This window comes from Stylophora pistillata, chromosome 11 (assembly GCF_964205215.1).
Source record: "Stylophora pistillata chromosome 11, jaStyPist1.2, whole genome shotgun sequence".
NCBI lineage: Eukaryota > Metazoa > Cnidaria > Anthozoa > Scleractinia > Pocilloporidae > Stylophora > Stylophora pistillata.
The window spans coordinates 14,814,947-14,838,844 of NC_142529.1; the positions used below are offsets into that span (position 1 = coordinate 14,814,947).

Here is a 23,898-nt window from a genome sequence, read left to right on the forward strand (position 1 = left end):
TTTCACAAAATTATGGTATCTGCAGATGATATCGGTGATGGGATGAATAAACAAAACCCAGATCTATTGCTTTGCCTGTGAATGAATGCCGTTATATAAGTTTGGCCAGTTTTTGATTTAAGAAATGGAGAATGAGGCTTATGGTAAACTTGGTGTTAAAACGAATCGTGGTCTCACTGTAGCTGGAACAAGATGCACTTTGAGCTGCAGCAAAATTCTCTGAGCGAACCTTCGCTGATATTTCTGAATACTTCCCTGTTACTTTAAATTAACAGTTCGTGCTTCATTTTTTCCGGTAAATCGTACGAAGTTGCTTCATCGCTCATTTACCTAACATCTCTTGAAACTATTATAAAAAAAAATTACGACAGCAGCAATAAGAAGGAAAAAATAGAACAACAAAAAAAGCAAAGAGAGCAAAAATAAAGCACAAATTAAAAAAAGAAAAACAAACAAATGCAGCAAAAAAACAGAAAAACAAAAACGCTTATTAAGCTTTTCGTTGCCACAGTCGTCCTTATTTCGTCATTTCTGTCCGTGCACACCCAAAACAACTCTTTACCATCCTACAAACGTCTGCAAACTTCCCGCGTGATTTACTTCTCGATCATCGAGATGAACACGCGCTTATGTATTACGAATTAGCAAACATTTTTGACTTTCTGATTCAAATGAATGAAATTGCACGCTCTTCAAAACGTTATCCGATGATTTGCTAAACTTGCACAAAAACTTGGGTTCCATTTTTGACGACTTGCTGAGACAGTAAACTAAATGTGACATTAAGGTATCATGGCAGGTGGAGTCGCCCTAAAAGACTGGTAATATATTGTAACAATACTTTATTTCAGAACAACATGCAAATATTTAGTGTAACATGCAAATACATAATTATTAAGAAAAAGGAAACCCAGCGGTTGGCCCTATATCAAGGGTCTCCTATTTATGTAAAAAATCTTACAGAACTAGTTAATAAAAATATAAAAAAGTCAAAAAAGAAACGGCTAAATATCAATTATAAAATGACGATTCAATAAATATTCATATGTTTCTTCAATTTTGATTTAAACTCACGAACGTTAGGGCTGTCACAAAAATTAAATAAATTAATAGGAAGATTATTCCAGGGTTTGATAATTCTGACAAAGAAAGAATTTTTGTAACAGTTCAGTTTTGCGAGTTTGAGTTGTAGTTTATATGGGTGGTTAGATCTCGATTTAGTGTTTTTACAAAGTTCAAAATAGTCGCTGAAATTCAATCCATTTAGATTGAATACAGTTCTATAACATTCCACTAAGGAAAGGAAATCTCTCCTTTGTACTAAAGAGTTCCATTTAAGAATTTTACACCTCTCCGTATACGCCATCTCTTGTCTTCTTTGGCCTAAGGCAATTCGCGAGGCTCTTCTTTGTATCTTCTCAATTTCATCGATGTCTTTGATGAGGTGTGGTGACCACACCGGGCAGGCGTATTCCAAGATTGGACGAACCAAGGTTTTGTACAAGTTTGAAAAAATATCTTTGTTTTTACCGCCTATTGTGCGTTTAAGTAAGCCAAGAACCATATCTGCTTTGTGAACTATTTGTTCAACATGTTTTAACCATTTCAGATCACTAGTCATAATAACTCCAAGATCTTTGTAATTAGATACATTCCTCAACACTGTACTCGATATATTGTACCGTGTGGACTTTTTGTCTCTGTTATGTGTAATTCTCATGACTTCACATTTGGTAGAATTAAATTTCATCTGCCAACGATCCGTCCATAGGTCGAGGGTGGTCAGATCTATCTGTAAAGCAATAGAATCATCGATATTATTTATCTGTCGGTAGATTTTGGTATCGTCGGCAAATAATTTGGCAGTAGACGTGATGATGCCAGGTATTTCGTTCACATAAATAAGGAACATAACCGGTCCCAGTACTGAGCCTTGAGGGACACCAGATGTAACTGGTGACCAATCCGAGTACCATCCACGTACCATAACTCTTTGTTTTCGATTGGTTAAGAAGTTCTTGAACCACAGGTGCAGCTGCCCGTCTATCCCGTACCTATTGAGTTTTAAAAGTAGGCGCTCATGAGGGACACTGTCGAACGCTTTTGACAGGTCCAGAAATATTACATCAGACACTTTAGACGAATTTCTTGTTAAGCACCAGTCATTATAACAGCTTAAAAGTTGTGACACTGTCGATCGGCCTTCCAGGTATCCAAATTGGCTTGGGTTTAGTAGTTGGTGTTCCGTCCAAAATGAGACAACTCTCGATTTCACAATCTTCTCCGCCGTTTTACTGATAATAGATGTTAGCGAGACCTGGCGATAGTTTTCCTTTTTATATTTTGGTCCCTTTTTATAAATTGGAATAATGTGTGCAATTTTCCAGTCGTTGGGTAGTGAGCCGGATTGGAACGACATGTTAAATAAGTTACAAAGTGACGTAGATAGTTCCAGTGCACATTCTTTTAGGATACGAGGCGATAATTTATCAGGACCTGGGGATTTGTGTATGTTTAGGTTTTTCAGGTGTTTTTCCACTTCGCTAGGTGAACATAATACATTACACAACTTTTCATTGAGAACATGATCAAATTCCGGAAGACACTTTTGTTCTTGTGTAAATACTGATGCAAAATATGCGTTCATATGTTGTGTAATCTCCTGATCCCCAGTAATTTCTACACTCCCATCTTTTAGGAACAATAGGTCGTTAGTTCCTTTTCTTATTGAACGCATGTAGTTCCAAAAAGGCTTCCAAAAATATTTTTCTCTCTTCGGAGTGAGAAGCCAGAGAAAAATGTTATCCAATAAAAGAAAGGGATAGTAAAACTTCCTGCCTCTTTGAAATACAGACGAGAACCTATTTTTTTTTGATATCATTAATCATCGACTGGTTATTGACAAGTTCCTTAAACCGCTAATCAAATCGCCGTTACCACGTAATGTGGGTTTCAGTGCATGTAATATAATTATCAGTCTAGTAGGGTTTGGGGGTTAGAGGACTGTTCTCAACAAAAAACTGGAACGAATTCAGCAGAGACGTGGGTAAAACTCGTAAGAGAATGGGGCGAAGCCTTTTCACTCAAAGATCAAATGAACGCTGAGTATAAAAGGCTACAGACATGGACGAAACCATAATTATAAATAGTAGTTATCCTGAGATAAAGATTAATCTCAAGTCTGTCAACCTTAACCATTAACAAGGAAGACTAGTCTACTCTTCTAAATCATGAATGGTTTTCGTGAGGGTATCAGATTAAATGCTTTTTCTAATACCTTTGACTCACAATTGATCCTCTCGATGATCATATAATCAGGCATAATGTTGAAAACTTCTAGGAAAGTGAGTTTTCAGTAATAAATATGACACTTAGTGGGCGGCAAGATATCATCCTAATTACCCTTTAACAAAGGTTACATTCATCTCGCTTATTGATGAAACAATGACAATTGTCAAGGTTATCTGTTTTGCCTGGAGTGGCTGTTAGGCGAAGTTTTGGTGGGTAAAAGCTCAGTAAAACATAAATTTGTGCTGAAATAATAGCTTGTAATGCCCATTTTGTATTCAAATGACCACGGCAAGACTAAAAGAACATATATGTCTTTGAGCTGGTTCAAGGTATCCTGTTCACAAACACCACAACGCAGGCTTTTTGGTACAACCATGTAACCCTAGAGAACGAACTTGAACTTTTTGGCGCTATTAACAGCCCTCTTCTTTGAGTTTTAATTATTTTGTATTAATGTATGCCGGGTTTGATAAATGACCCCCGCCCATGCGTACCTCTAGTTTTTTAATTTGTTCTAAAAGCTAGTTTTAAAGATAGCCGATCCTTCATTGTCATTTCTTACTCAGCTTCATCGGTTGAAAAAGGTAAGGGAGCATTATCTTTATCATATTTGACTCGATGAAAAATTATGCTAGATGCTTGGCTTTTACTCTAAATGGGCTTAAGTTTAAATCTGCGCTTCCCTTTTTTTTTTCTTGTGATTCTCGAGTTGATCCGTTCCCTTAAAATGCCATAACACAAATTTAATTACAGCATGAAAGGTTATACTAGTCATTTGGCTTCTTAAAAGTTCGCATTTGTAGCTTTCTTTAAACTTTTTACTTACTCATATATCCAATCCTTTAATCTGTCACAGGCTGAACAAATTTATTAGAAGTATTCTTTTCTTGTGAGCCATGAAATGGTCATTATTTTGGAATACAAATTCTTAAATATGATGGAGCACTAATTTTCATTTTTCTAGAAAATAAAGGAATATAATAGGCTTAACACTGTTCGAAAACGCACCCCTAAAATGTTAAGAGTGAAAGCGATTTAATCATCCACTTGAAATAAGATAGCATCAGGAACATCGAAGGCTTTTTCGATTTTAACATGTTTTCCTGTCGCACGAGCTGCATTAACCAATCGTGAAATCAGGCTACTTTGTTTCAATTGAGAGAATTTATGGGCACTTCAGCTTTAAATCTACGTATATAATGGTTCTTTGGCGTATTAATTTAGGTTGGAAAAAATAAATTGTTTCGCATAGTCTCACGTGCTTGAATCTATTTCTTTTCCGTTTTGGGTCTTCCAATGAAGGACTGAAAGTTACAATATTTCAATCACTCTCTCTTGAAGAACGATAGTACGTGTTTGAAACAGTTCTGGTGTCAGCGTTAGGACTTTTTAAAATGAGAGAAGTGCAATCTAGCGATGGAGAGATGTAAGGCAAACTCGAACTGTAGAAACTGGTTCGGTGGCAAAACCCTGATCATTGCCAAAACTTCAAAAGTGTTAAATAATTTATCTCGTTAGTATTCAACAGCTATTCGTCTGATGCTTTCTCGATAGCATTACAGTTTATGGTTAACCAAGACTTATTAACCCTTCACGGTTTAAACAAAATTATCTCTCTATTAACAATACAAAGACTCAGGACATGATTCTTGGTTCTTCGACATATGAATAAGAGATCCAAATTAATGGCATCAAAGTAGATGTTAAACCCACTTTGAAAATCTTTGGCGTCACCTTGGATAAACGGCTTACCTTTAAGGAGCATATCACTGAACAGCTTAAAGAAGTTTATGCAAAGAATGCTGCCTTCAAAAGAATTTCCCGATTCATATCGGTGAACACTATGATTTTATTATATAAAGCATTCATTGTCCCACATTTAGAATATTGTAGCATATTATTTATTGGTCTTTGCAAAGTGCAGGCCAATAGACTTGAAGACGCTAACTATTACATTTTAAGAACGTTATTTAAAGTTAAAAGTAACAATTATGAAAGTCTTTTAGAATTAGTTAAATCAAGTACTTTAAGACGGCGTAGGTATTATCAGACATTGATCTCGATATATAAATGCCTTAATTCTATTGGTCCGAGTTATATTACTGACTTTTTCAATTCAAGACATATAGGCTATAATCTTAGGGGTCAAGGCAGCAATCTGGCTCAACCTCATTTTAATTCTGAGTGGCTGCATAAATCTTTCTCTTTCATTGCCAGTAAGCTATGGAATAAGTTACCCATGGAAGTTAGGAAAAGTGAAAACATCAAGGCTTTTAAAACAGCTTTGAAGAAGTTCGACTTAGAATTGCTTTTTTAAGAGGCATGTTTGATAACAGAGCTACCGATATTTAATTGAAAATTATAATAGTCATAGTAGTTGGGGATTTCTTCAGTATTAGATATTTCACCTATAAATCGGGTTAGAAGGGACGGTTAATTAATGATGAATTATGCATCATAGTAGTTATAGTAGTTGAGAATTTCTTACTGCAGATTATTTGATTGGAAGGGACGGTCATAAATCATAACCTGTAAAAGATTACGATTTTCATACTTTTTATCATATGCTATAGCATATTTTCTAGTAATTAGCACGTGCACGTTCTTACGAGCTTTGTTGTAAGCTCTTTTGCGTTCAACGTGAATAAATAAACTTACTTACTTACTTACTTACTTACTTACTTTGACATGGACTTCGCTTTTCTGGACTAAGACTACAGGTTGTAACCAATGCCCCATCTTTCACGTTTGGAATAATCGTTTCTTTTGAAACTCTCCATCCTGATACTAATTATCATGTTTTGAACTTATATGCCTTACTAAACCGTTTGATTTACCTTTGCATTCAGAAGTCCCCTTACGTTATTTCTCTTGATGAATTTTTTTAAAAAGTGTACGAGCATATTACTCGCTAATGTCGATATATTTGTTTCTTTTTACTTTCAGATTTTGAGCGATTACAGTATGGAAACTCTTTGGGTTTTGTTCATCGCACTTTTCACCCTGTCCTTAGGTAAAACAATAGCAATTGTGCAAAGTTTCTGTGTTTACTGTTTTCCGGTATCGTAGAACTTTTTTCTAACATTTCATGCCCTTTATTTCCCTTTACAGAAATATCCTCGGCGAAAGGTTTGAATGTGTTGCACTGTCCAATTGTCCTTTTTAAGCGCGTCGTTTGGTTGAATAGAGTCAGTTTTAGAAGAAGTCCCTGGTGCTAATTGCGAAAAATGTTTAGAGCCAAATTCAGTGGGCCGGCCCGTCTTTATGCAGAGATCGTACACAAGGGGTTTAAAAAAAATAGAAATGAATAAAGGTCATGGACATTGCTCATCTGAACTGCTTTCCATTTTTCACGCTGACGTTTCATTTCACACGGAGCTGCGCTCGACAGTCTTCGAATTGTTCCTCTTGATACACATCTTCGAGAATAAAACAAAGTTTGATTGGCCGTGCCACCGTTTAATTTTATTCGTGACCGATTGAAGCAGGTGTCATTTTATTGCGCGCGTGCGCTCACCTTCTCATTTATTTATTTGAGGTCAAATTTACTAGGTGAACACTTCAGGAATATTTTTCAAGGAAAGAAAGCAAAATTTTAAGTTGAAATACTTTCCTATTTGTTTGCTTACAAACTCACTATATTGATAGTCACTGTGAATCTTTTTGAAAGATACAATCAGGTTGGGATCAATGTAGAAAATTGAGAACGTTGTCGTTATGTATAGGTGGCTGTCGTGATGAGAAAATGGATATTGCGATTATGGGTGACAGATCAAGAAGCATGAACAAGTGGCAACGAGCATCTCTGATAAAGCTGGTCTTCAATTTGATAGACAAGGAAGGCGTTTCCTTTTCAGGAAATCATTTTTCTATCGGCACATTTGGACCAGGCGCCACCATCCATTATTACTTTAAAGACAAATTTTACTACAAAAATAAGAATTAAGAAAAAAGCATCCAGAAAAAGTTCAGCTACGAACCTAAGTATTTGGGGACGCGAACAGATCTTGCCATGGATCGCGCCGTGAATGGGTTGTTCACCCCCAGAAGGAGGAGACAGGCCCAATGTTAAGAACATTTTATTCATCTTTACTGATAGTAAACCTTTTACAGCGAGGAATGACGAAAAGCCATTGATTCCGTTCTGGAAATCCAGATTAGCATTGGAGGTAATGTAGCTGATTCCCAAAAAAACTTCTATTAACTTTCTCAAGTGCATTCTCTTGTTAGCAAGTGTGTGTCTCTATGTTTGCAAAATCACGCTTCGAACCAAGTTCATGTCAGCTCAGTGCTAATCTACAATACGATATTTGTGACTGGTGACAAAAAAGGGTAATGGCTGAAACTGGGAAAAAGTCCTTTTATTGTGTAAGACCGCCTAGGACCGTCCTGGGCCCAAAGTGTCTAATTAGAAAATTAGAAAAATACAATATGATATTTGTGACTGGAGACAAAAAAGGGTAATGGCTGAAACTGGGAAAAAGTCCGTTCATTGTGTAACACCGCCGCCTAGGACCGTCCTGGGCCCAAAGTGTATTCGTATAACAATCCAATGGATTCAAAATCGTAAGAGGGGACTTGTGTTTTTTATGAAACGAAGGAAGCGGCAAGTAACCAACGTTGAAGAAGCAGTAATCCAGGGGAAATGACATGCCAGTGACACTATGATGAGAAGCAGGAGAAGTCTATACCGCTGTCCTTCCTGCATGTAGACCCCACCTGAAACATTTTATAAACTAAGGGGGAGACCCCCCTTGATAAAAGGTCAAAAAGGCCCTTGCGACGTCATCCAATATTAATATCGGTTACTATTAAGATGTCATTATCGTCATTGAATTTACCACTTGTATGTGATGAAGAAATATCATCCTTTTAAATTTTTTGTCGCTAGAGACGTATACGTAGAATATACAAAGCTCACTTTAAACTTACATAAATTTCTACTTCGAATCTATTTTACCTTTTTTATTTAGAGGAAAAACGTGAAGATAATTGTGATAGGAGTCGGTCAAAACTTATGGAATGACAAAGAAAAGATGCGAATGATTGCTAGAATAAAAGGGAACAGTCCTTCTGTACCGCGATTTTACTAAATTCTCCCAAAGTTTGGACGAAATCTTTGAAGCAATGTGTGCTAAGGATCTCCTCTCGAAGTCATCTGGTTTTATTCTCAGGGTCTGAATATGCATGTAAGGAGAATTTCCTCGTGTTTGAAGATAGGAAGTTTTGAATGTTGCTATGGTGCCTTACGTCGAAAATAAGGGCTTGAACAAGTTAGAAACCATTTGAATAGATAAAACTGTTTCCCTGTTGTTTTACAAAGAATCGAAGGTCTATCTCGCTAATTATTTAGACCATAAATGCACTCCTAAACTCTAAGAAGATCATTTCTTGTGGCTATGCAAGCTTGAGTCAAGGGTTAGTCAAGGGACTGAGAACTAAGGAAAAACATTATCATGCTATGTACTGACTTCATTGAGATAGAATCCTTTCTGAGAAAAGGCACAAGCTTTGAAATAGCATACTTGTCCCAGTTCTAACTTAATCACTTTCCCGTCAGCCGATAATAAGAATTATTTTCATATAGTGTCATTCCTTTGTCCTATAATTTTCTTATTTTAAGCTGTTGATGGTAATTAAGCTGAGTAGATGAAGGCAAGGTTCAGTATGGTGGATTGAGAAAGAATAAAAGGACTAACAGGACCTGTACCAGCATTCATTATAAGACATGGAGTTGTTGCTTGTTTATCCATAATCGTATTAAAATAACCTTTGTCTAATTTCCTATTGCTTGTTATCGAAAGTAATCTCTCGCAGAATCAAAGTGGTTTGCTAAAATGCAGCTAAAATCATGCGCCCATCCTTTACATGCTGTCACTTGAGTAAACAAGAGTAGATGAAGTTATAGTTTTGTTTTGTAGCGATTGATGGTGGTTACACTGATTGGTCTGAGTCTAAGTGCAGTGTGACATGTGGAGGAGGAGTGAAGACCCTGACAAGAACCTGCACCAATCCGCCGCCATCTAAAGGTGGAAAGGACTGCAATGTACTTGGGCCAGCAGAAAAGAAAGTTTCTTGTAACGAACAGAAATGCCGTAAGTAGTTTAATCGCTACTTTCTGTATGCCGAGTATTATAGGAGGAAAATTTCTCAACTACAATGTACATAATCACAGTTACGTTTAAAAAAACCTGGCATCTCCGCTCTGCATCGATATTCCAAACTCGTCATAACATGGAATGGCTATCTTCCAATGGATGAGTGATATAGTTCCCGAATTACCAATCGGCTGAGTTCAAATTTAAATGAGAGCAATAGTAATACACTGAACCGGGACGAATAAAACATTCATAACAAACACGTACAGACAAAAGACACACGAGCAGCATAATAGGGCAAAAGAAACGAGTCATCACGGCCTTACCTTCTCCTCAGTTTGCTTCTTTTTTAACCAATTGACAAATTAAAGCTTCCGTTCAAGTTTTCTTTGCTTGGATCTATTCTTATATGTCGTAAGGTTAGTAGCGATTCGCTAAAATGCAAGTAAGTTTCTGTACCTATACTTTACCAACATAGGCACTTTCCTGTGCCCGTAATTGAAATAAGCAAGGATAAAGGCAGCATTATTTTTGTCCTGTAGCGATTGATGGTGGATACAGTGAGTGGTCTGAGTCTGAGTGCAGTGTGACATGTGGAGAAGGGAAAAAATGCTGACAAGAACCTGCACCAATCCTCCGCCATCCTATGGTGGAAAGGACTGCAGTGGGTTAGGGCCAGCTGAAAAGACTGTTCTGTGTAACGATGGAGATTGCCGTAAGTATTTTTACTGTCAACTTGAGTCTCCTATGGTTAATGTAGCTTTAGCAAAGGAACCCATCTGAACTTGCAGTTTTTGTCTTGTTGTGTCAATGTAGCGATGATGGTGGATACACAGATTGGTCTGAGTCTAAGTGCAGTGCTACATATGGAGGAGGGACAAAAACACTCAGAAGAACCTGCACCAATCCCCCACCATCTAACGGTGGAAAGGATTGCAGTGAACTGGGGCCAGCTGAAAGGAGAGTTTCAGGCAATGAAGTAGAGTGCCGTAAGTCTTTTGATTGCTGCTTTACGTGTGTTGTATTACATCGGAGAAATATTTTTTAACTACATGGCCACACTCACCTTAAGTAAAACCACCATATTCGCTCTGCATCGACATATGAAACGCCTGATACCATACACAAATTTTTGTCAGATTGTCTGTGTTTGATATATTTTCCATCAGTAGTCTTTAATAAGTAAAAGATAAAGTTTCCGAAATAAAACTCGGTTGATCATAAGTTCGACTTTGTTGTGAACAATATAAATATACGTATATGCACGATCCTTCGCAGTAAAGCACTATTTGAGCAATAGTGAAAATCAGACCTGAAAAAAATTTCAGGCCTGTACGGGATTCGAACCACTGACCTCTGCGATACTAGTGCAGCGCTCTACCAATTGAGCTAACAAGCCAACTGGGAGCAGGCCATCAAATTAATTCGACATAAACCCGTAGATGATAAATCAAACAACAACAAACATATGAAACATATGTATGAACTGCGGTTATGAAACGTATATGCACGATCCTTCGCAGTAAAGCACTATTTTAGCAATAGTGAAAATCAGACCTGAAAAAAAAAAAAATTCCGGCCTGTACGGGCCTGAAATATACTTTAAAGAAAAAATATACTTTAAAGAAAGCATGTAAAAAATAAAAAAAAAAATAGAAAAAATATACTTTAAAGAAATATACTTTAAAGAAAGCATGAGAAAGACTATATTCAAAAAAGAAAAGAAACAAGTTATCATTACAGTTTTTTTCTTTTGCTTGGAAGCAATCTAAACTTACCCAAGGTTAATATCGATTTGTTAAAATACAAGTAAATTGTCTTGCTTACACTTTATTATAAAATTTTATATAAAAGTTATCACTTAAATAGGCAAGCATAAGCGCAGTATCATTTGTGTCGTATAGCGATTGGTGGTGGTTACACTGAGTGGTCTGAGTCTGAGTGCAATGTTCCATGTGGAGGAGGAACACAACTACTTCCAAGAACCTGCACCAATCCTCCGCCAGCTTATGGTGGAAAAGACTGCAGTGAGCTGGGCCCAGATAAAAAGAAAGTTTCATGTAACGAAGGAAAATGCCGTAAGTATTCTTACCGTCACTTTGAGTGTACTATGGTTAGAGAAGTTTAATTAGATCGAAAAGTGTTCCTGTGTACATATTCACATCTTATAACTTTAGCAAAGAAGCAAAAATTAAATTTTAACTTTCGTTTTTGTGTGTGTAGCGATTGATGGTGGTTACTCTCAGTGGTCTGAGTCTGAGTGTAGTGTGACATGTAGAGGAGGAACAAAAATACTTACAAGAACCTGCACCAATCCTCCGCCAGCTTACGGTGGAAAAGACTGCAGTGAACTGGGCCCAGTTAAAAAGACAGTTTAATGTAACAAAGGAGACTGCCGTAAGTATTTTTACCGTCACTTTGAGTTTACTATGGTTAGAGAAGTTTAATTACATCTAAATATGTTTCTATATATAAGTTTCATATGTGATAACTTGGGAGGAGTACGACCAAACTTCGTGTAGCGATTGATGGTGGTTACACTGTGTGGTCTGAGTCTGGGTGTAGTGTAACATGTGGATAGGGGACAAAAATACTTACGACCCTGTGATCACAACGGTGTAAAACATTTTTGTGTTATTACTGAAATATACTTTATCTGGTCCAGTTAAGACTAAACTGCATGGAAAAATGGAAATTCTTTCCAGGTTTTCGCCGGTGGAAGAGTTTTGCTACCTGTCTGTGATGTCCTCTGAATGAAACTCACTGAAAAACAAAAGTCTCTGTAAATCTTCTTCAAACATGACATCAGCCAAAGCCTAAATGGTGAAAACTGAAAACGTTGTCGTTATCCGTAAGTGGTTGTCCTCTTGCAAACATAGTCTCAGATATCGCCATTTTGGGGGACAGATCACGAAGTATGAACAAGGAATTTCGAAAAGTTGTGATTAAGCTGATTACTGACTTGGTGGACAAGACAGGTGTTTCTTCTTCAGGAAATCATTTTGCTATCGGCACATTTGGACCAAGTGCCACCATCCATAACAACTTTAAAAACCAGGTTTACTACAATGGTGAAAAGTTGAAAGACCACATCCAGAGGAAGTTAAGCTATATACCTGCGAAGTGAGGAACGCGAATAGATCTTGCCTTGGACCGTGCCGTGAATGATTTGTTCTCCCCACGTGGAGGAGACAGGCCTGAAGCTAGGAATATGATGTTTATCTTTACTGATGGAAAAAATTTTATAGAAAAGAATGATAAACGACCTCTTATTCCCTTTACGCAGTCATTACAAGCGCTGAAGGTAATGTAGCTGATCCTCGACAAATTGACATATTCTTTAGCAGATTCTTGTAGTTCAAGACCGGCAAGTCAGAAGATCTTACGCCCACTGTGCTCAACGTTTAGCGATATCAATTTTGGGTCTCAATATGATAAAAAGTCAGTCAAGTATTGGTTCCAGAAAGGTTTCTCTCTCTTTTAACTTGGCAAACTGATGAAGAAGCGTTGAGAAATCAGTAATGATAATTTATAAATTCAAATGAAGAGATAGTTATTCCCAGGGCCTCGTTTAAACCAGCTGCCCTGTCTAAATATTCATAATAAATAAATAAAAGCTTATGTTCTGAATTTGGGGTGACGTCACACAGCCGTCGATCCCAGGAGTTATTTTCCAAGAGAAAACCCTAACCTAAAAATGTGGACGTATTTACAAGACGGAGGGCGTTTGCAAGGTCGTAAGAGACCCTTGAGAAAACGAGCCAAACTTCTTACGGTAATTATAAATGAATATGAAAATGATCTTCGCATTAATAAACACAACTTAAGAAGTAGTGAAAATAGAGTCTGAAAACACTTAGCCTTGTACGGGAGTTGGACTCATGACCTCTGCGATGCCGAGTGCACTGCTCTATCAACCAACCAATTGAACTCACAAGCCCCAGCTCATATACATGATTTTCTCATATTCACAGTCATTTATTCGTCACTTCAAAGGTTCGTTACGAACTAACAAAATAACTAGCTCCCATTTGGCTTGTAAGCTCAGTTGGTAGAGCTCTGCATATTTTCATATATCCACAATCAGTAATTTTAGAGATATAAACTTCCACATCAAATTTGACAAAGAGTTGTCGCAAGTGACTTTTATACACTTCGGTCAGAAGATACGAATGCCCAAAGTCGAATGCCAAAATAATATGAGGCTTAGTTATTTCTACGAGCGCCAAGTAAAATGTGGTTATTGTAATGAAATATTTTACCGTCATTGTTGTATTTTTTTAAACAGGTGAAAAACGTCAGCATAGTTGTTGTAGGAGTTGGTAAAGAGATAAAAAAAGCAAAAACGCAGTTCCTTGCAATTGCTAGCAAAAATGGGAAGGTCTTTCTGTACGATAATTTGCAAAAACTATCTAATGGTTTGGATGAAATCCTCGAAGCCGCTTGTGGTAAGCATCCCTTGCACCGGTTTATCTCCTTGTCATCTGGTTTTGTTCTTCGTGTGTCTTGAAAAGGTGATTGCAATTTGAAAGGAAAAAATAGAACGTAGGCCCACTTTCTCTTGACCAATGCGAACACGCTAATATAGTTGTATTTCACCAGCGTGGACACTTTGGTGATCCTTATTGCTACGTAGATTCGCGCACGAATAGCAAAATCAAGGCTTTGAGTCTAGTTTGATGTAATTTTCTCTCTCTGAGAGTTTTTATCAGTAACGTGGAAATGCTTTTTGAATAGTAGCACTAACAGTGCTGATTAAGGATGACCAGATGTGTTTTGCTTGTTTTTTAGAATAAAGATGCTTCGTATTTAGAACGTTACGTCCACCAAGAGGGAAATAACAGTGCAGGGAAGCTTTAAATTAAATGTTAATTTGACAAAATTAATGTATTTGCAGATGATATTGGTGATGGGTTAGATGAATAAAACACCAATCCAGTTATATTGTCTTCGTTTTATTACCACGGAACAACTTCAGTCAGCTGTTTGAGAAAAACGGTGCTGAAGTAAACTTTTCTCACCTTCGCTTTCAAAAATGAGCACTAAGCTGAAACAAAGTTCCCTCAACTTGCTTATGTTGATATTCCCAACCGATGTCAAAGGTTTTCAAACTCCGCACATATCCCGTAAATCAAAGAGCGCTTAGATTCCTCCACTGATGATAAGTTTTATGAATTTTATGAATTTTCTTGTCCAGCCGAAGTTTTCAGCGAGATTTCTTCCACTTAATCACCTGCTAAAAGCCCTACACTAAATAAAACCCATTTTTATTCCTAGTTCTTTCTGTTGTGAGTCTAACGGAACGAAAAACACACTCACTTTTTACCCAATTTTGGGTCGTCAGGCAGTCCGCCGAGTAGTTTTTCTTTGAACCATCATCAATGATGATTAATGGAGACAAACTAACTCCCGAGTTAGGATCTCGAGTTAGGATTTCAAGTTGGATTTTCGAGTTAGGATTTCGAGTTAGGATTTCGAGTTGGATTTTCGAGTAAAGATGTAGAGTCAGTTTTTTCGAGATGCTTACTAGTAATCCAGCTGCGACGAATCGGCTATTCCAATGCAGTCAACAAAAGAATTCGTGTAAGGGTGGGGTTGGTGTTTTACCTTTTTATTCTGCGACTTCACTATGTAAAGCATGCATGAAGTAAGAGGCAAGACATTGAGTCTTCCACGAACTCATTTCCCTTCGCCACTAACATGCTCCTCATTTCAAAAATGGCAAGATTGGGAAAGCTTTAATACCAAACGATAAACGAAACGAAAAAAATTACGATAACCGGTCGTAAATCGAAGGTAAGATATAGAATATGATTTCTCTTGTCATATCTATTCTGGTGGTACAAATTTAGAATTCCGCGTTAAGAATTGGACAACAACAGGCAAATATATAAATCCTGTAATCCCACCATATTTTGAAGACCGACAAATGGCACGAATGCTGCTTTACAGTGCTTTCCTAGTTCCCCAACCCCCTAGTAACTGTTTTGTTTTCTGCAAAAAGGCTTCATAAAAGGGAAGGCCCTTAGACTTCTCAGAACAAATTCCTCTCAAACGATATTCCAGGAGAAAATTGCAAATTTCAAAGCGTATTTGCTTAAGAGAGGCTACCCAGAGGACCTCATTACCACAACCCTCTCAGAGGTGAATTTCAAAAACAGGAAATTAGCTCTTCAACAGAAACCGAAGCCGAACTAACGAATCTTGCCTTTTGTTACACAATACCAACCATCAGTGCCAAACCTAAAGCAAATTCTCATGAAAAACTGGCATTTAATAGAAACACAACCACTTCTGGGCGAACTATACAAAAATCCGCCGCTAGTATCTTACAAAAGAGCGCGGTCGCTCAAAGACATACTCGTGAAGGCCAAACTTTGAATAGGCTATTCTAAACACGCGCTGGGAGTCGTGTAGGCCTGTCAACCCCATTTAACACAAAAAATCCCGCCAAAAGATCCTAACTCGAAAATCCTAACTCGAAAATCCAACTCGAAATTCCAACTCGAAATCTAACTCGAAATCCAACTCGAAATCCTAACTCGGTAAATAGGCAACCTGTGATTAATGTGTTCTTTGATGAAGTCAGAATCATTTTTAATTTGAATCTTCTTCGTTTTGGTAGGAACCCTTTATTCATTCGAGGGAGATAAGCACAATTGAGCGATTAAGCATCATTTAGCGGTTAGCACAATTTACGAATAATAACATTTTTGCATTAATTATTGCTCCGGTGATTATAGAGACGTGCGCGCTCTAATCGGTCGAGAATCGTGTAAGGACTCGCCATAATTACCTCGCGGGGGTGATTTTAGCTGATTCGCTAAATTTCAAAATGGGTGCCTCGCATTTTGTCCTTGTTATACAGGAATTGATAAACGCGATAGAAGGTACAATTCTTTGGAGCGCAAAAGATGCTACTAAACTTGGAGTGACATTTTTAAAAGGAAAGATATAAAGTTTTTGCTGGTTAACTTGAATAAACCTGTTAAATCCTAGTGGTAAGTGGCAGCTCATCTCGATACGAGCGACCAAAACAATTCATTTTCAGAAATACTGAAAAAAGTTTCAGGCTTAGGTTTAGTGTTTATTCACTTCGCCTTCAGTCAATGACTGTTAAACTGAACATGTTAAAATGCTTGCAAAAAAAACCAAAAAAAACACCGACATACTTAACTGACCTTTGAGTTTGGTAGGCCCTCCGAACCTCATCTTAATCATCTTACAGAGCTGAGCGATGTGTCGTAATCCGGAGAACAGTTATCGGAGAAAATGACTCAAAATTGATCCATAGACTAGCAGCCGCCTGTTTTTGTTTATCAGACATTCAAAGATATATTAAGTAACAGTCATTGCGCCAGTCGCCTTGAGCTTTAATAAATTCAGATGGTATTATGGGCTTGGAAAGCAAAAGTTGCGCCCCCGCGCCTAAACCTATATGGAGAGTAGCTAGAGGATTATAGATCAACGGCACTAATAACCCTAGTGAGAAAAGAGCAAAAATGTGCATATGTTATAGGGCGGGTAGAACCAGCTGATAAAACTGAAAATAAAGACATGTCCTGCGGGGTAATATGTAAGCGATTGGACAGCGCGGCTACGGGGCACAACAAACTGCCTGGTATGCGCAGCAATGGTAAGGAAAAAATGCGTTCCTGAAACGGAATAGTTTTGGAGGCGCGAACGATGCGTGGAAACTGACGAACATCTGACCGTAAACTGACCTTAGTCGAGGCCGCACGATCAACAACTAAATTTGACTTTCGTAAGAATGTCTAAAAAGCCGTTTAGAAACGCGTCCACATGGCGACGTGCAAAGGATTTGAAAAATTAAAAAGGGGGACAAGGCGTAATAATATAATATAATAATATAATATAATAATATAATATAATAATATAATAATAGTGAGGCGTGAGTAGTCCAGTGGTCAGTGCGCTGGACTCTGGGTTAAACGGCCCGGGTTCAAGTCCTGGCTGGGGCTTCACGTTGAGTCCTTAAGCAAGACACTTCACTCACATTGTTTCGTCTTCTCGGATAGGACGTAAAGCCGGAGGTCCCGTCTCTTAAAGGGTAAGGGGTAAGAGACGTTAATTTCCCACGCACGAGATTACTGTGTGCTGGATGTCCTCCCCTGGGGTGGGTTGGGTGGGAAAACAGCAGGTCCACATCAGCTTATACAGTTGCCAATAAATTCAACCTGCTTGAACAAATAAACATGATGATGATGATGATGATGATGATGATGAAACGCGGAGTAATTGGTGCCTTGCGCTTGACTGCCGTGCTTAAGTAGTGTTTAGCTCCGTCTAACAACAATTTATAACGATGATCAGCATCCCAAGCCAATTGATGACCTAGAGGTTTATGCAATGTGTTTGATACTAATCAAATGATTCAAAATAGTGCCATCAGCGCGGCCGAGTGATACCAAATATGCTATGTAACGCGTAACTAATTTAACAGTCACTGGGAAAGGAGCAAATGAAACCTTGTCGCAAATCACAATATAACTCTGTGTATGCGAGTTCAAGTTCCTTTGGGTAGAATCGGCGTATGTAGCATCCATCGAGGCACGGCCAAGTGAATCCAAGGCCAGAAGATCAAGTACCGATTGAGCTGAACGTCGACGATCTGGGGAAAAGTCCTGAGGCTAATCGATGGTGCTTTTCTTAGCCGAACTTTCTTGTCTTGATGCGCACGTGGTGGCTGATGAAATTTGATTCGGTGCTTGTGCGAAGTAATCTAAAATAATATTTAGGAAAACGTAAAGTAGAGTGTTAATGTAACATTGGTGAATGAAGTATCTTAAATCCAGTGTTAAAAAGCTTTTTCATATTCTGGAAAATTAACTTACTCGAAACCATTAATGTCCATGACAGAGTTATATTTTTGTGTTTGTTTTACATGTCACCTTACCAGAACAAGCTTTTGCTTTGATTTCTTCGATCTTTTCTTTAAGTTTGTGCCTGTTGCCGTTCACCAAACAAGTGCAAGATTTCGAATCTTATACCTGCCTCTACCACAGCAACAGAAAAGATGTACACAAAACGCAAGGAAATTATATTTGTGGGCGATTTAATACTCCTTAAAACCAAAATGGCTTAAATAAAGAACTCACAAATTTTGCAAGACAATTCTGCTTAACTAATAACAACAAGCGACAAGAACAACAAATCATTCTAAAACGCTACTGGACGTCGCTCTTGCTTCACATCCCGAGACACTTGCCAAAAGTGGCACCTTACAACTTGGCATAAGCGATCACGATTTAATCTTCATTATCAGAAAACAAAAACTACCAAAACCTAAAGCAAGAACGATAGAATTTCGTTCACTCAAGAACCTGAACTTAGAGGCCTTTCTCTCTGATTTACATAAAGTCCCGTGGGACAGCTCATACATCTACGATAACATCGATGATATCTGGTCTCACTGGTCGTCTCTTTAGAAGCAAGTTGTCGACATCCATGCTCCACTAAAATCTGTACGAATAAGAGGTAACCAACTTCCATGGATTAACCCCAACATTCAGAAGCAAATCCGGGTACACAATCGCCTTTATAAGAAATATCGTCGCTTTCCCACAGATGAAAATTGGTGCAATTATACAATTCAACGTAATGTGGTGACTAACTTGAAAAGATAATTCCTAAAACAATTCTGCAACGACGCAGCATCATCAACAACAACATCCAATGCTCGATTCTGGAAGTTGATGAAGCCTTTAATACCAAATAAGAGCAGATCTGACATGAACGATAACCTTAATATTTACCTAATTGAAAACGGCGAGGTTGTACCAGGTCCCAGTGTTGTTTCCAACAAGTTCTTTGCTCAACCAAGATTTGACAAACAAGTCTTACAGTTATCAGTAGAGGATTTCTCAGATCATCCTAGTATTACCGCCATAAAAAACAAACACTATGATTTAGAATTCGACTTCCAAGAGATAAACGCTGAGATCATTGGTGGCCATATTACAAAGCTCGACATAAAGAAAGCAACAGGCCCGGACGGCTTCTCACCCAAACTACAAAAATTATCAGCACCTGTATTAGCTACTCCCTTGGCAACTTTATACAACTACTGCATCAACTCAAGCTCTATTCTCAGCGCCTGGAAATTAAGTAATGCCACGCCGATCTACAAAAAGGAAGAGTCAACCAACGAAAAGAATTACTGACCAGTAAGCGTTCTGTCCGGTATATCGAAATTATTTGAAAAAGTAATCTATGATCAACTTTCGGCTATCTTTACCCTATCTTCTCTCAGAACATATCCGGTTTCATTAAGGGTCACTCTTGCGCTACTGCTCTGATTAAATTTACAGACGACTGGAGAACTGCACTCGACGAAAGAAACGATGCAGCTGCAGTAGGAATTGATTGATCAAAAGCATTTGACAGCGTCTGTCACAACCTTCTCACCGCAAAGATAAAAGCTTATGGCTTCAAAGACTCTGCGCTTAAGTTGTTACAATCATACCTAGATGAGCGAAAACAGATAGTAAAATGCAATGACAAAACATCTGACTGGTCCTTTCTCAAATGTGGAGTACCTCAGGGAAGCCTTCTAAGCCCCCTGCTGTTCAATATATACATTAATGATATGAAGGACTTCATTTCATCTTCGCTCCTAAGGCTCTGCGCAGATGATATAACGCACTATGCTTCCAACACAAGCCCAACAGTCTTACAATACATCATGAACCAAGACATGGCCAAACCCTCCAACTGGCTAATAGAAAATTTCCTGAAATCTAACGATGAGAAAATGCAAGGAACGATAATGGGTAAATCAAAGTACGATTATGAATTTAAAAAAATTATTAAAAAAAAATTAACTTCTATTTGAAAACAGTGCTATTGAAACCAAAGACCACCTCAAGATCGTGGGAATAAAGTTGGATAATAAACTATCTTTCCAGGAACACATAAAGGATATCCATGATAAAGTCTATGTAAAAATAGGGGCACTAAGACGCATAAAACGCTTAGTACCAAAGAACACAATGACAGCTCTCTACAGAAGCTTTATTCTGCCTCATTTCGAATATTGCAATCCTCTTTTCATTGGTCTTATAAAAACGTTAAGTAATAAACTAGAAAGGCAAACCATTATGGTCTAAGAACAGTTTTAAACTTAAATAACTCAGTGTCTTATGAATCTGCCCTTACATTAATCGACATGAGATCATTATTAAATAGACGCATAGAACAATCACTCATCATATTTTTTAAATGTTTCAAGAAAAATGGCCCAACTTACATTTATAATTTTTTAAGTCCCGTAATCTAAGTTATGATTTACGTAACAGAGGCCATAATGTTGAACAGAAATCTTACAGTACTGAATTCATGCACAACTCCTTTTCACAAATTATTTCTCGAATTTGGAATCAGTTACCTTCGTCAGCAAAGTCTGCTAAAAATGTGTAAATCATAGATCAATTAGCAAGCTCGATTTTCCCCGTTGCCAATGCAACAATTGTTCAATTTGATATTTATCATTTCGAACGATTATTCTCAGCATTTGTCCCCACTATTTAAATTACATCAACTCATTACATTATATATCATATTTATTATCGAACAACCTTTTTTTTTCAATATTGTATATACATAATGCTTTTGATATTTTCTCTGTCAATCACTTTTGTCATGAGCCTCTGGCTCGGGAGATCTGGGCAACCACTCCCTGTGTAATTGACTTTAAATAAATTACTATTACTATTGTGGGGATCGCTTTCGTACATCCCGGTGGTAACTTGTTAAATTCAAGCAATTTCCTGGAAAAAATTATGCTTATTACCAGGTTTTTAAAATGTTGATACGGAGCGAGGACGAGGTGCTTTTTAACGGAATTGTAGTTGCATACACAGAATCAAAATATGGCGTCCAATTTGAATTGCCATTGTTCTGCACTGAAAAGCCTCTTACACATGTGATAATCCTTTTGTGTTTACACGTCAAGACGAGGCTGGTAAGTCCAAAACAATGGTAATTCAAATTGGACGCCATAGTTCGATTCGGTGAATAGATGAGAAAACTTTTGCGTTCAGGAAAAAGAGAGCAGCGGTAAAAATACATACGGCATTTTGCTTCGTTGCACGAATTTATCCTTACAGCTGTTCCTAGCTCACTGCAGATCTTTCCACCGTTAGATGGTGGGGGATTGGTGCAGGTTCTTGTAAGTATTTTTGTCCCTCCTCCACATGTCACACCGCACTCAGACTCAGATCACTCGGTGTAACCACCATCAATCGCTATGCACACACAAAAAGACAAAGGCTGCAAGTCCAATTGTGCTTCTTTCCCTAAGTTACAGCATATGACAGGAGAACAAAAACCTCTTTATATTTAATCACACCACTTTAACCATAGAAGACGCAGAGTGACAATGAAATACTCATGGCATTCTGCTTCGTTGCACGAAACGGTCTTTTCAGCTGATCCCAGTTCACTGCAGTCCTTTCCACCGTTGGATGGCGGCGGATTGGTGCATGTTCTTGTCAGTGACTTTTCTCCTCCGCCGCACGACACGCTACATGTAGATTCAGACCACTCAGTGTATCCGCCATCGATTTCTTTCAAGAGAGAAAAAATGAAAACATGACTTTCACTTGATTAGGAAGCTGCAAGGGCAAATTAGATGTTTTGACTAAACACTGTTGTAAACAATGATGTTCTTTCATTGACTCACCGTTACCCATAACAACTCAAAACCACCCCTTCATTTCACTTGCCTGGCTGGTCCGTTTAAATCATTTATACTTGAGACATGCACAAAGGATGCACTTAGAAATAGGATCGACACCATTTTCTTTGCTCGTCACCACCAATTCTATTTGTTACTCCCCTTACCTAGCAGTTTTCTGTTTTTAACGAGCTAATGAACGTCTACAGCTTGTAGGCAACAACGTACCAATTCCCTCTGTGGTGTTGTTGTTTATTATTATTTTTCAGAACATTACAAACAAATTTACACAACCCGCATATAGCATTACCTAGTCTTGGCGGGTATAAGAGATAAATAAGTAAATACTACACATTGCAAGCTAAAGATGTTTGATTACCACAATAAGCTAAAGAGATTTTACAATAAACTAAAGAGATTTTATTACTGCAATATTATTGGGGTTATAAGCTAAAAAATACGTACAGTTGTCATACAAATTAAATACCGCCTGAGCTCTGCTTCTGCTCTAGTTTGGACTGACTGAAAATCTGCTTGCTCATTTTTGGGAGATCGTTGGTCTCTCTCAGCCTGTGCTGCTGCTGATGTTGACTCGTCGCCATCTTTGTTAGCTAACTGTGATTTGAGTTTCTTGATCTCTTCAGCGAGATCTTCAATTTGAGCTTTAACCTCTAGATTCTTCTTCTTTAACGATCAATTAGGGTCACTCGGCATATTGATGATTGAAAACTTGACAATTACTAAAGAAAATAGTATACAATGCACCAAGAAAACGTTGAAAAAGTTGAAGCTAGGACGGAGCTGCAAACTATGCGTCCATCTCGGTCGCTCACCGCTGACCAGTATGTTTTGGTGTAACGGTACTTACCAGATTACTTTATATAAGGATTTTCAGTGAACGAATAAGCTTTCTTAAACTCAATTATTTCCTTTAGTAAATCATCTTCCTCTTAAATGCAGAGGCACTAGTTTATGTTTTAAAATCCAACGATGTTTCAAGTAATTGTTTTTTCCAACATAAATTGAGAAGTTATTTCTGAGCTCACCACAGGTAGCTTCTAGAATATCGTCCAAATGTCCAGAGAGGTCCTCAAAATCAGGGTACAGAAGCACTTTTCCATTCTTTCCCGCAATCTCTGACATCGTCTCATTTTCTTAGAAAACCTTTTTTCCAACTCCAACGACAATTATGCTCACACCTTTGCTCTGTTTGAAAACAAGAGAATGAAACCTTCTCGAGATCACAAAATGCAACGCTCTTCAGTATATGAGGTTCGTGTGCAAGTTGAAATCCTCGGGATGGTTCTTCACAGATTCTAAAGAAAGTTTACGAAGTTCCAAAAATATGTTTTTTTGGCGCCTTTCTTATTTCACATCTACTATAAATATTTCATTACTGTCCATAATGTTCGCTTGGTAAAGTATATTCTATATACAAGGCTAAAAGATTGGGAAAATATTGAAATGTTTGAAACAAAACGTTTTCGGCTGCTTGCCGTTATTAGGGAAAACACCGTTTGGTTCAAACATTTTAATTTTTTCCCAATCTTTTAGCCTTGTATATAGAATATATTTCATTACTGTCTGTGAATTTTGTTTCGCCCCTCATTTAAATCGCCGTGGTGATCTTTTTACATCTTTATGATTTACTTTAATTGCTTACCGAGTGGAAACACCAAACACATCCGAAAAAAGACGCCTAAACGGACAGGACTCAGGTTTTCTAATCTTGTGTACATTCTGGGTAGATTAGTGCTTTCTACCCAGTGCTTTCTAGTATTACCTGAATAGGCGGTATATGAAGATGAAGTC

General features: G+C 37.8%; 3 protein-coding genes, 1 long non-coding RNA gene and 1 pseudogene across 6 annotated transcripts; 4 read left to right on the forward strand and 1 right to left on the reverse strand.

Annotated features, from left to right (window-relative positions):
• Nucleotides 1–6,241: 6,241 nt before the first annotated feature.
• On the forward strand, nucleotides 6,242–7,439 carry LOC148720210 (uncharacterized). The gene is made up of 3 exons (XR_015993517.1): nucleotides 6,242–6,304; nucleotides 6,403–6,420; nucleotides 7,017–7,439. It is a non-coding gene; the product is annotated as an uncharacterized LOC148720210 (long non-coding RNA).
• A 1,420-nt stretch (nucleotides 7,440–8,859) lies between these two features.
• LOC148720211 (uncharacterized) lies at nucleotides 8,860–14,331 on the forward strand. 3 transcript variants are annotated; one of them, XM_088739719.1, is made up of 7 exons: nucleotides 8,864–9,386; nucleotides 9,932–10,104; nucleotides 10,206–10,378; nucleotides 11,613–11,786; nucleotides 12,055–12,693; nucleotides 13,678–13,837; nucleotides 14,181–14,331. In XM_088739719.1, the coding sequence occupies exons 5-7, from the start codon at nucleotides 12,601–12,603 to the stop codon at nucleotides 14,183–14,185; spliced, it is 258 nt and encodes an 85-aa protein (XP_088595845.1). In that variant the 5' UTR covers nucleotides 8,864–9,386; nucleotides 9,932–10,104; nucleotides 10,206–10,378; nucleotides 11,613–11,786; nucleotides 12,055–12,600; the 3' UTR covers nucleotides 14,186–14,331. The 3 variants fall into 3 exon arrangements, with proteins under 3 accessions (XP_088595844.1, XP_088595845.1, XP_088595843.1); XM_088739718.1 differs by lacking the exons at nucleotides 11,613–11,786; nucleotides 12,055–12,693; nucleotides 13,678–13,837; nucleotides 14,181–14,331 and adding an exon at nucleotides 11,259–11,379 and having other exon boundaries at nucleotides 8,860–9,386; XM_088739717.1 differs by lacking the exons at nucleotides 8,864–9,386; nucleotides 9,932–10,104; nucleotides 10,206–10,378 and having other exon boundaries at nucleotides 11,484–11,786; nucleotides 13,678–14,331.
• Nucleotides 10,442–11,767, forward strand: LOC148720212 (ectin-like). The gene is made up of 3 exons (XM_088737582.1): nucleotides 10,442–10,460; nucleotides 11,294–11,467; nucleotides 11,613–11,767. Exons 1-3 carry the CDS (start codon nucleotides 10,442–10,444, stop codon nucleotides 11,765–11,767), a joined length of 348 nt encoding a protein of 115 aa, XP_088593708.1.
• A 4,095-nt stretch (nucleotides 14,332–18,426) lies between the features above and the next one.
• LOC148720213 (uncharacterized) lies at nucleotides 18,427–19,583 on the forward strand (annotated as a pseudogene).
• A 1,546-nt stretch (nucleotides 19,584–21,129) lies between these two features.
• On the reverse strand, nucleotides 21,130–23,287 carry LOC148720214 (ectin-like). Its single transcript, XM_088739716.1, has 2 exons — nucleotides 23,133–23,287; nucleotides 21,130–21,976 (listed from the first exon to the last, which is right to left on the reverse strand). Exons 1-2 carry the CDS (start codon nucleotides 23,227–23,229, stop codon nucleotides 21,750–21,752), a joined length of 324 nt encoding a protein of 107 aa, XP_088595842.1. The 5' UTR covers nucleotides 23,230–23,287; the 3' UTR covers nucleotides 21,130–21,749.
• Nucleotides 23,288–23,898: the final 611 nt, after the last annotated feature.

What these genes read in the sequence shown, in the direction of transcription:
- LOC148720211 (XM_088739717.1), top strand. Translation starts at nt 12,601, where the DNA reads ATGATGTTTATCTTTACTGATGGAAAAAATTTTATAGAAAAGAATGAT. An exon ending in AGTCATTACAAGCGCTGAAG is followed by an intron (nt 12,694 to 13,677) that starts GTAATGTAGCTG and finishes TTTTTTAAACAG; the next exon opens with GTGAAAAACGTCAGCATAGT.
- LOC148720212 (XM_088737582.1), top strand. An exon ending in ATGTAACGAAGGAAAATGCC is followed by an intron (nt 11,468 to 11,612) that starts GTAAGTATTCTT and finishes TTGTGTGTGTAG; the next exon opens with CGATTGATGGTGGTTACTCT.
- LOC148720214 (XM_088739716.1), bottom strand. Translation starts at nt 23,229, where the DNA reads ATGTCAGAGATTGCGGGAAAGAATGGAAAAGTGCTTCTGTACCCTGAT. An exon ending in TATTCTAGAAGCTACCTGTG is followed by an intron (nt 21,977 to 23,132) that starts GTGAGCTCAGAA and finishes CTCTCTTGAAAG; the next exon opens with AAATCGATGGCGGATACACT.